At 55.2% G+C, this 18,111-nt stretch overlaps 1 protein-coding gene across 1 annotated transcript in view; it reads right to left on the reverse strand.

Annotated features, from left to right (window-relative positions):
* Prdm16 (PR/SET domain 16) overlaps nucleotides 1-15,764 on the reverse strand; it is a 317,111-nt gene extending 301,347 nt beyond the window's left edge. Inside the window, 1 exon segment of the mRNA XM_037203251.1 lies at nucleotides 15,066-15,764. Within this exon segment, the coding sequence (XP_037059146.1) occupies nucleotides 15,066-15,102 (37 nt within the window). The 5' untranslated portion in view covers nucleotides 15,103-15,764.
* Nucleotides 15,765-18,111: the final 2,347 nt, after the last annotated feature.

Here is an 18,111-nt window from a genome sequence, read left to right on the forward strand (position 1 = left end):
GTGGTTTGCAGCTATTCTGTGAGTGAAAGCCACACCTCTGTGGTATTCCCCGGCCTTGTTGGCAGTAAGATAAAGCTACCTTCTTGGCTGCAGGATGACTTCAGTCCAGAGAGGCCTAGTCCCCATTACTGTAGCTTTACCAGGCCGTGAGCACCTGCCAGCTTCTGACCAAGGCTACAGGTGGCCTCAGCAACACCTCTCTTCCTGAGGCTTCAGTACACAGGTATGTCCAGATAGAGTCTGGGTACATGTTCTGCAAGATTAGAGGGGTCCTGAGCACCAGCCTTAGGGCTTAGATATGACCTTAAGCTACCCCTAGCAAATGTGGAAGGACAAAGAACAGGGAGGAAAATAGGCCTGGAGATTCAGCAGGACCCTCAGGCTTCCCTCCCCAGTTTGAGGGTTTGCCACCTGGCCACAGTGTCCACCAAGCCCAGCTTGCATGCTCCAGAAGATGCCTGAGGCCGTAGTCAAGTGAAGTTCTGCCAGCTCCCTCGGGATGTCTTTCTACCCACTCTGGGTCTTTTTTTTTTTTTTCAGGTGAGAAGAGCCCTGAGTAGAGGCAGATGTGGCTTCAAATCAAATTCTCAAGGGCAAGTGCAGAATGGACGGTGCCTCCCTGGCTCAAATGTCCTCGGACAGTGGCCTCCGTTCTGGGGCTGCACCTCAGGTTTCGGAGACAGAGCCGCCACAGAAAGCAACCCGTTTTATCGGCAACCTGCACAGCTCTCCATTGCCATGGCCCCTCACCCTGGCATTCCGTGCCTCCCAGGGGGGCAGATAATCCCACAAAGGGCCTCGTGCCAGAGTCTGGACACTGGAAAGTGCTTTCTCCAGTCGGGAGCTTTTGGGTTTGCTGGAATCTCCTTACTGGGCCCCAGGGTTCAGATCGAATATCCCTTTGAAAGGGTCAGAAGCAACCCCTTGCCCTGCTCTGGTCTGTCTGACACAAGATCTAGGGGGCTGTGATTGAGGAGGATATCACCCTCGACAAACCAGGCCCCCCCAAGACCATGGTCCCAGTAATGAGAGGAGGCAGGAGGAGGGAAAGGCCCATATCATATCCCAACAGATGCCAACACCTTTTCCCTCAGGAAGCTCACAAGCAGCTTTCCCATATTGCACCCTCTCTTGCTCTGTCCACAGTCTAGGGGGTGTGGAGACCCAGGAATGGCTGATCCTCCCTGCACATACTCCCATACACCTGACTAAATGGTCTCCTGTGTCTGGTTTATGCCATTATGTCTCTGTAAGCATGCATTGTGGGTGTGTCTTGCATGTGTACTCAGTAGTGTATAGATGTGCCAGCATGTACCTTACATGCACAAGCATTCACAAGTGCACAAGTGTGCACACTCACTGACTGCCAAGCGGATCCCTAAGTAAGGCTGAAGCATGACACAATCTCAGGAGTGAGACTATTGCGAGGACAGAGGCAAGGCCATCAAAACCGTGTTGCTCAGATAAACATCCTTCCCAAACCCTGGGAACACAGATGACCAGCAATACCTGAAGGGAGAGCTCAGGCCTAGAGCCTCGGACCCTGCTCCTCCTTGTAGGGGATACTAAATGCCATCTCCCTTCCCATGTATCCTGGTACAGGGTGTCCCAGAGCAACTGGTATACCTCAGCAAAAGGTTGACATAGTACCTGTGGTCTTCTGTGGAAACATGAGAACCTTATCTGGGTTGAACCCCAATCCAACAATACCTTTCCTGCCAAGCCCACACTAATAATCCATCGGGAGCTCATGCCAACAGTCCACAGCCTGGATGGTGGCCTTCCAAGATTTCCTTCCATTCCAGAACAGAACTAACAAATTCAGAACTAACAGACATACAACATTGGATTTCTAACTACCACGTACCAGTGTGGCATCCTTCATGGGGATGTGTCCAGGAGACTCAGCCAGTGAGTCTCGCTCACTTGAACTCTACTCACCAAGTTATTTTGCACAAGTGTGTTAACATGGAAATGAAATCCAGAGAGGCTCCCCAATTCTGTACACACACACACACAAACACACACACACACACACACACACACACACACACACACACACACACACCCCTTCCCTTAGCCAAAAAACATTTCAGAAAGCCAAAATAGCTGCTAACAGTGACAACCTGGCACCCAAGGACAAGGACTGTTCAAGTGTTCTGGTCATTATCACAGCAGACTCTGGCCAGTCTCTGTGCTGACCCTTACAGAGGCCTCTGCAGTCTCTTCCATGTTTCCTCTGTATTGTTCAGATATGTCAGGCCCAAGGCAAAGACGAGGATCAGCCCCGGGGAAGAGGAAAGACGAGTGGACCGTTACTTCCAAGGAGCACTGGGGGGCACCAGCTCAGTCACACACATCCTGTTCCCTTCCACCACCGTCAGGCACTGGGGCAGAGGTGAGTCTATGCCTTCATGTGCTGGCAGCTTGGAGGAAACAAAAGGAATGGGCCCTGACTGTGTCTCGTCGTCTGGAGGGCCTACCTCAAGGCCCCAGGCCAGGAGAAATCTGTGCTGACTTGTGCTTCTCACTGTATTCTGACCCGGCGAGGGAGGAGTGTAGTGGGTCGCTGTTCCAGCTCTGCCCTGGAAGTACTACCCCACTGAGGCTTCCGGAAACTGTCACGCCTACGAGACGGGGCCCAGAGAGGAGCCCTTAAGACCCGAGATCCTGATGTTCCAGCTCTCTTGGTTCCTGGATCCTGGAGAGGGAGGAGCCTGAGGCAGCGTACCCAGAGACTGACCTGAAGGGCTGTGGGCCCAGGGACGATGGCTAGTACTTCCCACCTCAGCACTTATTAAGATGAAATATGAATTCTTGAGGCTCCATCTCTAGCAACTAAACCCAGTTTCACCCTGGAGCCTCCTTGGGAGCCATAGTTGAGATTCCATCACCTTAGTTCCTGGCAGGTGAGCAGTGCTCCCATCCTAAGGGCCCGTCAAAATGGAGAGGGTGAGCCACTGACCTTCTGACATAGGTCAAGCTAGCCCAGCCCTACAGTGGCACCCATTAGATCCCAAATGTCACAGAGAACAGAACATATCCCCGTGGGAGGGCCTCTACTTAGGCCTATACGGCCACCTTGACCTGAACACGTAGGAACCATTCAAATCACACCAAGGCCAAAGAGCCAGCCTGCTGCCTGTCCATCTAGTTCTCATTATTTGGTCCAAGGTCAACCAAGGTGGTAGACTCCTGTGTTGAGTTCAGAAAGTAAAAGCCAAGGGCCATCTGTGAGGCTGAAGATGGTGGACTCAACTCAGAGATGTCACCAGAATGGCAGATGGCCCATATATTGGACATGATGTTCATAGGGGTCTTCCCCATACCTAGCAGGTGCCAGGTCTCTGCTCCTTCCCCAGGTCTTACCTCCAGGCCAGACAGGAGATAGTAGTCCTTGGTGTTAAGTTTTGCTTTTACATATTCAGTAGAGGGCCAGAGGCCTCAAGGAGGGGTCAGCTAACCTGGCTGGCTCGGTTTTTTATGGTCTGGCCCTCAAAGTGTCCTTCCCTGTACCTGGGCCAGGCTATGACTGCTCCCAGGTGACCAACACATGACCAGGGTACTGGAGGCCCAACTGTCCTGCCATGGCCACAGCAGCTTTGCTGGGATTGTCTCTGGCTACTCCTCCTTCCCACAGATAGAGGACTACTGTGTACCCCTCCCTCCCAGTGCCCAGCACAGGTTACACATCTATCCAGGTCCCGATGGAGACAGACGAGGGCTGCATTCTTCCTTCCATGTTCTGTCTGGTGAGTCAGGGAGAGGAACTCTCCAGGACAGCAAGGCCCAGGCTCCTCACCTCCTACCCCCCACCTATGGTCACCAGCTCCTGTTCCCCTTTGAACGAGGGTAGTCTGTCGGGATGGAGGCAACCTAAAACCCTGGGCAACAAGAGAGCTGGGACAAGAGAGAAGAAGGGTTCCCTATGGAGGCTGCCAATGCCAGGAACCAGGTGCAGCCAGGCGGGCGGGGGAGGGTGCTTGAACTTGAGGCCACTGGCACCATCATTAGCAGATGAGATTCAATCCCAAGCTGCTGCTTTCAGGGGCTTTACCTAACCTTTGGGAAGGTAAGATTAACACCTCGGATGGAGGGAAAGTTAAAACTCAGGGCCTCTGCTTTGCAATTCTGATTCCCAGTCCTGAAACTGGAGAGTGTCTCCTGGGGCTATCTGCCCAGGCTTCTGAGCACTTACTTTGCACAGTTTATAGAACTTTCGTCTTAAGGGCACTCAGCCAAATGTGCAGCCACCAAACTGCCCCTCCACGGTGCACTCTAGCACACAGGCCCCTTGAAAAGTCTCAAGCATTAGGGATCAATGCAGGCTTTCACTGAAGATGCTTGGCTCCCACAGGTTCCACAGGGACGTTAAAAATCTTCCACCTGCCACCTTGACTTCTTGTTGCCACCTGCCTGGAAGAAGCCATCCAGCGTGCACCTCTGCACCAAATCCAAAATAAGTCAGCCTCGCTAGAGAGCAGCTGTCCACACTGACACTCCTGCGTGGGAGCAGGCCCTCAGGATTTTCACAAAATGGACGGGGAGCAGTACTGAGAAGATAATGAACTCTGGGCAGTCTGAGGGCACCACCCAGCACAGCAAAGCAGCCATTATGTTTTAAGTCATGTCAAATCACTTCCAGGGAAAAATTGATCTGTCTCCGATAGTGTTTCCTCCTGCTAACACGATGAATAAATAATCAGCTGCATCATCAAGTTGTTTCATTAAAAGAAAGAGTGTCGAGGTGGGCCGAGATAGAAACACCGATCAAGAAGACCAGGGCCAGCTGTAAATTCCCCCGTGCCTCATGACACCATTTGTATTCTGTCAGTCACTAGCTCACGTTCAGTCTGAGCTGGGAACTGAATACCCTATTCAAAGGGGCACCCACACGGCATGTTATTGCAATTTAATATTTTCACACAGAGACACGTCATTATCTCGCAACCTGACACTGGCAGCATAATTCTGTAATTTTTCTCAACGTGAGCACCAGGGCCCTAGACTGTCCAAACAACCCCATCTCCCCTTTGTTTCACCTCAGAAGAGTGCTCACTCACAGATCGCCGTGGCCCCTCTTCTTTTCTCACGACCGTCAGCTGCCAAGCAGTCCTAGGGCAGGCCTGGTACCAGCTGCCGACAACTGTCTCCATACCTCGCAGACCTAAGGGCACAGGGTCCCCCGAAACTAAGTGGGCAGGGAAGCGAGCGGCAACTCTGGAAAACAAAACTATGGCCCAAATCTCGTTCAGGCAGCAGATCTTCCCTGGCACACCGGTGTACGTGTGTGTGTGCAGACGTACAGCACACATGTACGCACCTGATGTGACTACATGCTGTATGGAGAGTCTCATCATGTCCGCCAGATGAAGGATCTACCTTAGGAGCTACATTTCTCCCCAGCACTGTTGACTCTGGCCAGCAGAACACTCTGGTACTTCAGGAATGTGTCAGCTCTTCCAGGAATAAAAGCCTGGGAGAGACCTGGAAGAAAGGCCAGAAATTTCCCAGGGAGCCATTGACTCAGATATGCAGGTGGCAAAGAGGACGGTAGCACCCCCACCCCCAAGCCAGGCCATGTCTCTGCTGGCTGCTGCCACCTGAAGCCATGCTATTCTATTTGAATCAGTAGGTATTCTCTGGTGTCCACCAGGGACCCAGGACCTGTAGGAAGTGTGCTGATTGCCTGCATGCTGACAACCCAGGAACCCCATGTGCTGAACCTGGAGCTGACCTGGCAGAGTGGCCAGTGTGCTAGAGGGCTGACCTGTACAGTCCCTTCCTAATGTGGCCTGGAACACTATAGAGCCAGCATACACCAAAGATGTCAATTCTGAGCCCAGTGCAGACCTCATCATGTGGCTTTTCCTCCATGTGGGGTTTCGACAGAGGCTCTGGGGAGGGAAAAGGCAGTGGGGGTGCCAGAGATTAATGTCCAGGCTTCCCAAGGGAGCTCTGTCCTCTTCCTCTTTGCCCTAGGACTGCGTGGTCTCTCTGTGGTCACCGTTCGGGCTCCTCTGGTGAGCGTAATTTTCATTCTTTGTTTAAATGTTTTATGGACTGATGTGACCGGGCCCCTCTGAGGAGACTGTGGCTGCCCGTTGGGCAGATATAAATGTCTGAGCCTTTTCAATTCGTGCCCCTTTCCCTCGGAGACCTGGCTGCAAGGAGCAACCAGAATCTATTATGTAAATCTGTATTTTGGTGTAATATCGACTGTCAGTTTGTGAATATAGACACAGGATTAAACTGCATCACGAGAGAGTCCCAATCGCTTTCAGGACCCGTTCTTCATGCTGACCCAGTCCCGCTCTCTGCAGAGATGCCGAGTCTCTGCCTGCCCAGGGGCTAGAGAAGCAGTGAGGGTCTCCAGCAAATGTCCTTCCCTTTCTTCTTATGGCTTTCCTAGTGTGAAGCAGAGGTGGAGCCCAGACATCCTCCACCAGCACAGGTCAGGGTTGGTAAGACAGGCAAGGTCAGGAAGCTGTTGGTCTGGCTCAGGCCTTCTCCCCATCCGAGCAGCCTGAACATAGAAGCACAGACCCTGGTACAGAGTACCCAGAATTAAAGGCAAAGCCTTTCTCTGAGTGAATTCGAGTCTCCATTCTGTGGGGGAAGGACCTCTAGTGAGCCAAGTTCAGACCAAGCTCACAGCCGACCCACAGACCTTGTGGTGGGCTTCTAAGAAAGGTGAGCAGGCCTTTACAGTGATGGAGCTGCCAGAACAAACCAAAGACTCCCACCCCTGAAGGACCTGGGAGGCCTCTGATAAGGGAAGAACTGGCAGATGCCAACAGCTGTGTCAGCCCAAAGACAGATGCAATGTTGGAAAAGCTTGCTTGGCTGAGACGGAAAGGCAGTGGGATGTGGGAAAGGATGAAAGGAACTAGCTCTGAACCCAGTGAGCCCCTCTGTACAGGTCCACAAGAGGCCCAGACACCTGTGCCTCTGAGCTGGAAAATGAAAGAAATAGTGAATGATCTGTGTTATGTTTTATTTCAAGACACGGCTAAATGGCTGGAATTAAAACAGGACCCTGCCGGAGTAGAGTGGGTGCCACAGCTGTCCTGAGCTGATGGTGGTCTGCACTCTCAGCCTGACCTCAGTGCCTTCCAGGGTAGGAAGCTGAAGAATGACAAAGCCATTTCCAAACAGAAAGGGGGGGGGCGCTCTAATTCCCTGTCATATTTGAGGGTGATTCTGGCAGCCACAGCATTGGCCAAACAATACACCGGACCTTTCCGGATCCTTCAAGGCAGCCCTCCCTGAGTGAGGCAAGGATGTAAAAGTGTTTGGGGGCAAAGTCAGGCACAGAGATGCAGCAGTTAAAACTGACTTTTATTCTCTGAGGTGATCTCACCTCTTACCTGGCAAATCCCAGCTGCAATGGAGTTCAGGCATCACAGAAGGACAGACAGTTCTCACACAGGAGAAGAGAGAAGGCAGTCCCCAGCATGCTCCCCTATGCCTGTGCAGGGGGAATGGGGGAGGCCAGGAGAGGCACACATGAACCCTCATGGGTAGCCTCCAGAGCTTCTTGGGCCAGGCTTAGATATTGGCATGACACCTTTGGCTTTGTTATTCTTTCTAAAGTAGGAAAGTAGACAAAGTCACTTACTCCTCAACTCAACAGTGTACCGACTGAACAGCAAACTGCAGGCATATGGAGGTCACTTCAGTGGGGAACTGCTCCCAGAGCCAGGGATCTGGGGAGGCCAACACCAGACACAGCCCAGACACTCTATGACCCAGACACTCTACCAAGAGACCTAGAGATGGCTGTGTCTCCCCCAAATGCCCTACCATCAGTCAATGGTGAATTCATATAGAATATATTCTATGTCAGAAGGGGGAACAAACAAAGTCTTCCTGACTCCATCTAGGTAAATCAGGAGGCTGAAGAAAAGGATGAAACATCCTCAAGCAGGCCTAAGCAAAATTACCTATGAAATCCCTGAGGCCTGGGAAACCTTCTCACATCCCAGCAGCCCTTCTCCCTGATGTCCTACTCAATCATCTGGTGCTTTTTCTTCCTGACAATGTCTCATAGAATGCCTGGGCAGAGAAATGGACACTACCCCAGGAGTCACAGCTCTCCTGCCTCTGTCTGGGGATGGACTGACTTTAAGGCCACACCATGCATCCAGGCCCCATCACGCACAGACACATCCTTTGAGCTCCTGCCATACTGGCAAGAGAACAGACATTGAAGGGGCTCCCACCCATCTCTCAGACCACCTAGAAGCGTGACTCAGAAGCTGAAAGAAGCGAGAACCTAAGAGTCCTCCCTCCCTCACCACTCACCCACTGCCTCCAAGACCCTCTGATTCTGCTTCAATGCACACCGGTAGGAATAAGGAGTCAGCATCAGTCATCACTCCTCTCAGCAACTACAAACTCATCTTAGACTAGTCCAGGACTTTCACAGGCAATGTAGATCCAGCACACGTACATGAAAACACACACAGGCACATGCAATGCTCCACCGAGCACTGACCCAGAGCGAGCCCCCTTTTCTGATGCATGTATTTTTCCACTGACCATCTTCACTCCCCCTCACCAAGTTTATTCGGCTGCACCCCCATACTGGGCTCAGTATCTGAGGACTGCACTTTTCTCGCTCCCTCAAACAGCAATCTAGTGTGAACTGTGCATCCCTGCTTGCTGCACTCAGAAACAGGATATGGCCAGTTTTGCTCCCATACCTAAAAAGGCCTACACATAGGTGTATCGATTTTCCTTCCCACCTGAGCCAGAAGGCTGCACTAACTGCCCCATGGAGTGCCCTCTGGCTGCAGTGGGTTTCTGACAACTCTGTGTCCACACCCCATACTCTCAAGTGTGGGGCTCAGGCCAGGGTGAGAAAGAGATCCTGTCTCCATTGGGTTTGTTTAAACACAGGCTTTACTACTTCAGCTTTGAGGGATGAGCACTTGGGGTTGGGATGGTGTGAATGTGCACGGGAGAATGCAGAACCATATTTAGACGAGATGAAATATTCACTAGGACCAGCCATGTTTTAAAATGATTATAAATTATTTTAACAGTGCATTTGCAAAGGGTTATAAAAACAGCCATAATATATTTTTTTCCTTAGATTCTAGAATTACCAGTATGACAGCTAATGCAATAATGATTTGTTTCAAATGCCAGTGTTTAAGCTGCATAAAGCTGATTTCAGACATTTTTTCCAGTAGGCCACATTGTACTTAATGAAATTAAACACACCAATCGCATTTGTCCCCAGGGGACGAGGAACTGAACACACCACTGGTTTATTTTTTTATTAAAATAAATTGCAGCCGGCAAGATGGACTAATTGCATACAGAATTGAAAAAGAAACATTCCATTGATATAATTAAGCCAATTTTCATGGACAGAAATAGTTATAGTGGATATAAAATAAGCAAAGCCTTCACCAGAATCTGCCTTCCCTCCCTTTTTTTTTTTTAAACACAAAATGTTAACTATTAAACAAATATGTACCTCAAGTGGCCGGCACTCCTGTCTTCAGCTTGCTCAGGGCATTGTTACTCCTGTGAGAAGCACCTCCAGGGAGAAGGTCTGAGAACAGGGAGTGGTCAGACAGGGTGGGGGAGAACGCCCATCCCTTGCTTCAGGACCACGAGAGTGGAGGGCACTCTGAGCCCAGAATGGTCTCAGTGGCTCTGGCCATGAGGTCTCAGCTTTGAGGAACAACAGCCAATATCGGAGGCTGTGCACTGGTCCTACAGCTCAGGTCTACTGGTGACAGCAATAGCAGTATGGGGTACCACATCTCCCTAATTACCTGAGGAAGATAGGTGCATTTTCCCCCTGTAGATTGGGGATGGGGGTAAGCAGGCATTCCCACACTGCCATGTGAGGTTTCTGTACTTGTACTGGGCAGAAGGCAATGAGGGGTAGGGCAAGGTCATCCCTGGTCAATACTGGCTACCTAGAATCTGCCCTTGGAGAGGGTACCCACAGACAGGTGAGGACAAGCTATGCAATCATTCCCTGGAGGGGAGAGTCCAGCCCTGAGCAAATAGGATTCCAATCTGCAAGCAAGTGGGGGATAAATCTGACGGCTGCATTCACGGGTTATAATGCATGGAGTCTACCTTAAGAACAGACCACAGTAAGCATTGGTCGTGAGATGCTTTAACCCTGACATGTTAAAAAAAAATTAATTAATTAGTTAAAACACTATGGAATTAACTATAGATTGCAGTACCATACTGAGAAACCTTGAAGGTTTTGAACTTGACGTGTAACAGTATGAATTACTGCACCTATTTAGGGGTCTCTTACCTCTGGAGGAGGTGTCCCTCTGTTCCATAATTTTTCCTTTCCTTCCCTGGGTGAGTGAAGGGGATGATGGCTCCCACCTACCCAGGAGGGTGGAAGGCACCCACAGGCACTTTGAGGGTCTGTTCCCAGGCTGGTGCCACACAGAACAAGGGCAGAGCAACTGCCAATGTGGGCTACCCTCCATCTTGTTTTCCCGGACCACTCTCCCCACCCCAGTTCAAACCCGGGGTGGGCGGGCACACCTGTATGCATTCTCGAGTGCAGGTTAGCCAAAGGAGAGTACAGAGAACACTACAGGCAGAGACCTTGGCTGGGCATTTCTGGGTCAGGTGGAAGGGTCTGGAAATACAGGCAGGAACACCCAGGAAGCCAGAAGGTGGCCCCCAAGTAGAAAGGCACTCTTGCCATGGTGTCAGGTCAGAGGCATAAGTTGGTGCAGTGTGGACACTTACGGCTGCAGGCTCCATAGTTGTCTATGGCTTTGTGAGAAGGGAGCTGGGAGACACCTGAAGAGAGTTCCCTGGGCAGGTGCCGGGGACTGGCAATCTGAAGCCGGCTGCAGGAATCTGCACTCCTAACCCAGGCTGCCTTTCAGCAAAGCTGAAGCAGAGAGAGAGAGAGAGAGAAAGAGAGAGAGAGAGAGAGAGAGAGAGAGAGAGAGAGAGAGAGAGAGACTCCCTCCATCTCACGAAGTTCTTCCCTGAGGGAAAGTGCTAACGCTGTTCCCCAGAGCCTTCTATCGGAGCTTCGGGTTTTGATTCAAAACCTGATAAATTGTATTTAATGCTATTTGAAATTTTTTAACGAAATTACTCAAAAGATTTTTAATCCTGGATAATTTTGTTGTAACTCTAATTATACATAACCTTAATTACCAGTACCAGCCCCCTCCCCCAAGGATCCCTAATTGCCTCCTAATTGAATAAAACAGAGGGCTAATCATGCCCCACCGAAGCCCTGTAAGCAGTCACAGCTGAGGCAGTGTCGCCCTGGGGGCGGGGGGAGCTCATTGCCACCCTTACATAGCCTCTAAAAAGAGAGATAACTTAGTTCTCTGTCCCTAGCACTACCCAGGTAGGGGTGTGGGGGTCACAGAAACGGGAGGAGGAAAGGCTAGGTCTAATCCGCACCTGTTCTTCCCAGGCTTCCAGACTACTGAAGCAGCAGCAGTCAGAGACCCTGGGGCACAGTCTGAGGGGACCTACCCAGCACGTGCTTTACAAACTGGCTTTGGCAAGACCCACACACACCAGGCCTCCGACCCTGAACACCAACCCAGGGTGGCGGAAGCGAGGCCTGTGGCACACAGCACAGAGCCTCAGGGCACACTGGCCACCAGCCCCGCACCCTGGCTGCCCCTCCACCAAGCATGCTCCACCTTTCGCCTAAAGCGGGCAAGGCAATCAATTCCCGTCTACAGGTTCCTGCTGCTGTTGCAGCCCCAGAGAAAAGATTGTCTCCTGGGCTCTCACTTCTCTGCAGAGGGTAGAAGAGCAAGAGTGAGACAGCATAGGCCCTGGCTTGCCTCAACAGGGAAGGGCACAGGCCGTGAGCTGGGCCTCCTTCAACCCAACCTGCTTCACACAACTACTGCACTGAATTAGCATTTCAGCACCCCCAACATATACAACACTCACACGAAGCCCCACACCTAGCAGGGTGGGATGTGTGGTGTTTGGAACCATGGTCTGTCGCCTCCGTAGAAATCAGCTCTCTAAGCGTGGCTCTGGCGGGGTTCCTAGCTATAGTGTTCTAGTTGTGGAGGTAGTTACTGAGGTCAGGAGGGCACCATCACCAACCAAGCCCCCTCCTGCCAACCTGGATCACAGCAGTGGCAAGAATAAGCTATTGCTAAGAAATTCGTTTTTAAATGTAGGGTGAGGACAGCCTCAAGTCCTTACTGATGAGCACGGGCCCAAGATGAGCAAGGGGACCCCTGCCTTGAATTGTCTTCACTCTGCCCCTGCCTCAGGCTTAGGTTTCCCACCAGCTGAATCACAGTCCCCAGTAGGGGTGCCTCAGACACCTCTATCCTTAGAAAGCTCAACATAAGTCTCTACTCTGGGCCCCTAAATTCTATCAAGTGGGGGCACCTAAAAGGCCCAGCTCGAGTAAGCCAGACAGACAGATGTCTAGAGTAGGATTACCAAGAAATACAAACGAAATTACACCTCAAGATGCACACCCGGGACAGGCCTCCCAAACCCTGTGTCCTGAGGTCACATCCACTGGCCCAGATGTCCTTCTGTCCTCAGTACAGTCTCAGTGACCGCTCAAGGGCCCACAAGCAAGGACAGTGCAAAACCCTGAACCATCATGACCTTGCTCCCTCCCCTGACCCTGACCCTGCTGGCCAGCCTAAGAGGCAGCTGGGCTGGCTGCTGAGTGCCTGCTTATCATCCTTGCTTCAGGTAATGGAGTCAGGTGCCCCAGGAGCCTGCCACATCTGCTTAAAATATTGTCCAATAAAATCCAAAAGTCCTCGGTAGGCCCTGAGCTGTCTTCATCCCGAGCTGCCTGGACCACCTTCTTAAGGGGGCTTTGGTGGCAGCAATACTAAATCACAGAGCCTGGAACCTTGTCTCGGGGTGACACCCAAGCGGGGACTCTGGGCAGCTTCTAAGGACGCCCGGCAAAGAGAATCCTCAACAGTGCACTCCCACCGGCTGTGTCCTCCGGTTCTGGGCCTCCGGGAAAGGCCTCAAGACCACAGCCGGGAGCCCGTTCCGACCCTAAGTAAGGCCGGGGCCAGGTAACCTTCCCCACCTGGAGGTGGAGCAGGCGTTGAGCTGAGGCCCAGCAGGGCGCCGACTGGCTGTGGACCTCTGGGAAGTTTCCGGGGCCGCGCAGGGTGCGCTCAGCCAGTCTCTCGCTTGCAGCGAAGGCGGCGACAAAAGGAGCGCAGTAGCTTTACTCTTCTCCTTCCAGCTCTGGGTCCTTCCTCTGCGAGAGCCTGACCAGCCCAGCCTGCAGCCAGGGGGTTGAGACTCTGAAAACTCCATGGTGCCCACCAGACTCTTAACAGTACACAGCACACCCGCTCCGTGCGTCGTGGATAGTCACGCAGTATGCACACAGCTCATTCGTATCCTCTGGGCAACTACTGGCCTTGTTCGCACCAAGAGGGGTCAGAGGTCATGGGTGGCCCAGGAGGCCGAGGTCAAGGGCAGCTGGCCAGGGAGCTCGGCGGGAAAGGGGCTCCTAACCAAGGGGCCACGAACCGCAGAGCCCGGGGAAGCCTGGTGGAGGCTGGAAGTTGCTTTTCCCTGTAGGGTGGGCGCGCGGCCTAAGGCAGCTGGGGCCGCGGTGGGGCCAAGTTCGGCAGGGTCCGGAGCTGAAAGCGCCTGGCTTCGGAAAACTATCGCAAATCCCACACCCGTTGGGCTCATGCTTTTTAGAGTTCGGCTCTGGAAGCCGAGAGGCCAAGCCAGGCAGGATCCAGCCCTGGAGGGGCAGACCGAACTGCCTGGTGATCAGGCAGGGACCTTGAGCCAGCGTGCCGGGCGCCCCTTTCACGGGCCAGCGGTAGAGAAGGGGGCGGCAGGGATGAGCGATTCGTATCCTCTGCGCACAGCGCTCGCCGCTTCGCTGTAACCGGGCCATGGCCCGGTCTGCTGAAGCCGCGCTTCCCCTGCCGCGGTGCAGCCGGTCCCCACCTGCTGGCTGCAAGGGCCGAAGCCCCCGGCCCGATTCGTAGCGGATGGCGCCGGCGCCGGGCTAGGAGGGCGCGCGGACTGCTCCGGGAGACGCGGTGGCGGTGGTGCAGACGGCGGGAGTTCGCGGGCAGCGGTGGGGACTGGCCCGCGGCTGGCTGCGCGCAGAGCCCCAGGCTCGGCCGAGGGCGGAGCGAAAGAGAAAGTAAGACCCGGGCCCTGGCAGTCTCGCCCGGGCAGTTCGTCCCTTTGGGCCTCACGGGTGCCAGGGAGACCGTGTGCGGGAGAGTCGGAGCGAGGCCAATTGGGGAAGGGCGGCAGGTCGCAAAGCGGCTGGTGGGGACCCTGCTGCCGGAGGCACCGGCACTGGGCGGCCCGAGCGAACTGCCGGAGTTACAGAGGAGCGCCGGCCACCACGCGGGGCACCACTTGGGAATAAACTTCACCACCACAGTTCCGAGCGCAGGAAAAAGTCTCCATGTTGCTTCCCCAGCGGCTGCGGCCGTCCTGCCTGCGCCAACCCTGCCCTTGCTCCCGGGGAGCCGGGTGGGCGCCGGCCCGCGCCCCCTCCTCCGCCCCCTCCCCGGCTCGGGGTCTCCCTCCTCTGAGCCCGGCTGGCGGACGCCAAAGGCGGTGCTCTAGCGCCCACTATTTCAAAAGCCCGGAATATGATTTGACCAGGACTGAGAGCCACTCGGAGAGAGAGAGGGAGAGAGCGAGCGAGAGGAAAAGTTACTCTCCCCTTTCGTCAACTTTTCGCTAACTTTCGCTTTTCTCTCCCCTCCACCCCCGGCCCTCCCCTCCGCCCCCCTCCCCGGCCCCCACCGCGCGCCTCGGGTTCCCGGGCCCGAGCGCCTGACACTGTGGGGGGAGGGGGTTCGGCGGGGAGGGGGCCGGCGCCTTCGGGGAGCGCGCGGCCCGGGCGCCCCGAGCCTCCGCGCCGAGCCCGGCCGCCCCGGAGCACGGGAGGCGGAGCAGCCCCCGGGCCGCGCGGTAGACCGGGGGCCGGAGCCGCAGGCGCGCCGACCGCGCCCCGACGCGCACCCCTGGCCCCGGTACCCCGGCCCCGCGGCCCGGGCCCGGCGACGCGGCGCGGTCGAGCGCGGGAGACTTACTTTTGGCTAGCTTCCTCGCCCTCGCCTTGGATCGCATGGTGTCGGCTCGCGGAATCTCTCTCCTCCTCCTTGAGCCCAGAAGCAGCTACACACTATCTTCATCTCCCTAGCATTGTCAGTTTGGACACCTTCGCACATGCGCACAGAGCACTCAATCTGACACCCCTCGCCGGGGCCAAAAAAACTTTGCAATGTGTTCATCATCCTCTTCGTCGCGCCGCCGCCGCTGCCGCCTCGGCGCGGGATTGGGGGGCTCTCCGATGCCTTCTCGGTCTTCACCTCACTTCTCTCTCTCCCCCCTCCCCCCCCCTTTTCAGCACAGCTCGGAACTGGCCCTTTAAGAAAACATTCTGTGCTCGTCGCTCCCGCCCGGGGCCCGCACCCTGGACACTTTAAAAGGACCCAGGTAGCCCTGGAGGCGAGGTGACCGTTCCCCCGCCCTGTCCCGCGCAGCGCTGCAGCTCCTGCCCAAAGCCGGGCGGAGAAGGAGACTGGCCGCTGCGGTTTTCTGTGCGACTTCTTCGGATTTCCCCACAAACGCGCTGATAGTTCGGACGCGGGTTCGGGCTGGTTTTGCTGCGTTTTATTGCGTTTTATTACTAATTAAAAAGCTTTCGTTCGCCGTCGCCCCAGAGCGTTCTCCTCCCGAACTCCCCTCGGTCCCCGCCTGCACCCCGAGCTCGCGGAGGGGGTGTCGGGGCCAACGCGCCAGAACCCGGCTCCTCCGAAGCCCCCGCCGGCCGCCGCCCCCCGCGGGCCTCCCGCCCCCGCCCCTCCCCCTCACCCCCACCCCATGGCTGCAGCTTCGGGCTCCGCGGCTCAAAAACAAACAGCCGAGGCGCCGCCAGCTCCGTGCTCTGCCACCGCCCGGGACGCCGAGCGGCGCTGGACCCCGTCGGTCCTCGGTCGGGCGCGGTGGCTGAGGGCAGCGCGCCCCGCGTCGGGGGGCGGCCGTACCAAGGCCAGACGTCTTGCCCCGGGGTGTCCCGCACCTCTGCGCCTCCGGGGTGGGCCCATGCGCTCCGGTCTCCGCGCCCCGTTGGGCTGCGGCTGCGGCCCCCAGGTGAGTACCGAGTGCGGAAGCGCCGGAGCTAGGCCACTTTCGGGAGCCGGGGTCCTTCCCGGACACATCCCTTAGGCTTCTCCCGGCCCAGGTGCGATTTGGGCTGGAGAACCCAAGGCACAGGTGGAGGAGTGCCGGCTGGAAAAGATCTGGCGCTTCTGTCCCCGAAGCCTCCAGACTCGGAGCTCAAGCCGGCGAGGGGCCTGGTCGGGCAAGAGCAGGGTGGCCCCAACTAAGAGGCCTAATGGGGTGAGTGTGGATTCCTCCTGAGAGTATGGCTACAATTTGAGTTTGAATTGGAAACAAACGGAGGCGCTGCTGGGGCTGGGTCACTGCCCTGGGCGCCCTTCCCGAATACCAAGGTCCCTCTAGGCAACAAGATTCAGATCTGTCACGGTGTCACCTGAGCCTTAGCAGGGGTAGGCGCCATTTGGGTCTTTCGCCTCCCAGGTGGGGCTTCTCGCCATCCTCACCCACTCTTTGTTGTGCAGTAAAACCAGTCTTCTAGTACTGAAATCTGCACACCGAACCCCAACCCCGTTAAAACGGCAGTCCCCAGAGAGTCCTTCCTATAGACCCCCTCATCCAATGGAGAGTGCTGCTGGGCCCAAAGTACCCAGAAAAAAAGCCCAGGGCAGCGGCAGCAGTGTGCCAAGCCTTCAACCTGAGGAGTCCCTTCCCTGCCGAGATTCAAACGTCTCTGAGGAACCCACAGCTCTGGGTGCCTAGCCCTGCACCCAGCTGGCTGCGCAGATGGAGGCCCTGTTGTGGAAGGACCTCATCTTCTCCCTTTCTCGTTCTTTCTACCTGGGCTCAGTCACAGATCCGCTGGCTCGCTCGGTGCACAGTACTGGGCTCTGGAGGTCTCGGTGAGGGGCTTCCATTGCAGACTACAGTAGTGCTGCCTCTCCGGTGGGCCTCGGAGGGCCCTGTATCTGCTCAACCCCACGGCGTGGTATGACAGAAGGAGCCCGAGTGTCCTCTGACCTGTGGGCTTAGCCTGACTGGAGTTGCACATCACAGAGTTCTCCTCAGAGGTCACCTCACGTGTCCCTTGTTCACCTGTAACCCTAAAGGAGATTTGGAGAACACCTGAAAGATACAAAGACGCTAATGAAGAGCTCTCTGCCACCGAGGGCCCCTGCCCTTCCCCTACCCTAGTCCAGCCCTGGCTTCTTTTTCTCTAGTCTTGGAGGCTGCCAGAGCAGCCCCCACCCCCACCCCCAGGCAGAAGGGCCTGGCTTCTAGGGCGTTCTAGAGTCTGATGGGGCCCTCCTCTGATCCCCATCTCTGCTCTGGAGGATGGGCCAGATTGGACCAGATCAGCCTAGGATGGGAGCCAGGAGCTGACCCTTGGCCGGTGGAGGTGTGAGGAACTGGCAGTAGCAGGCCTTTCAGGCTCTTGGCCACCACCCTCTGAGCTGGGGAGATGGCCTGCCGGGGAGGAAGCCTAGGAACCAAGGCTGACTCCCTCCTGACCAAGGAAACCCCCAGGTGCTGCAATGGCCCTTCAGTTCAGGACCTCCAGGTCTTGAAAGGCCACTGCACTGGCCCTGGCCAGGCCCTGCCCCCGCGTGGCCAGACTTAAAAGCTGAGAGGTCAGACATGGAGGAATTTCTCAGTGAGAGTGGAAAAGCAAGGAAAAATCGGACACAGGCCCCCTTGGAGGCAGTTCTGTACCTCCATCCCACTAAGAAATGTTTTAGCAGGGATGGGGGTCAGCACTTAGAGGAACAAATTAGGCAAGTGGAAGTCCTGGGGAGGAAATGGTCATTACTAAATGTTTTCAGAACCACTTTTTAACTGAGCCAAGCTCTGGGGAATTTGGCGACAGTGGACTCTGTAGTGAGAAGTGCTGCCCACTTCGCTCTAGGTGTGTGGGGTTGGCCACATAGCTCCCTGTGCTGGACAAATGCTAATATGGCCAAGTTCAGGAACCAGCTTCGTGGCTGGTGGGGGAGGGGTATGCTAGAGAAGAGACTC

Source organism: Peromyscus leucopus, chromosome 2 (assembly GCF_004664715.2).
Source record: "Peromyscus leucopus breed LL Stock chromosome 2, UCI_PerLeu_2.1, whole genome shotgun sequence".
Taxonomy (NCBI): Eukaryota; Metazoa; Chordata; class Mammalia; order Rodentia; family Cricetidae; genus Peromyscus; species Peromyscus leucopus.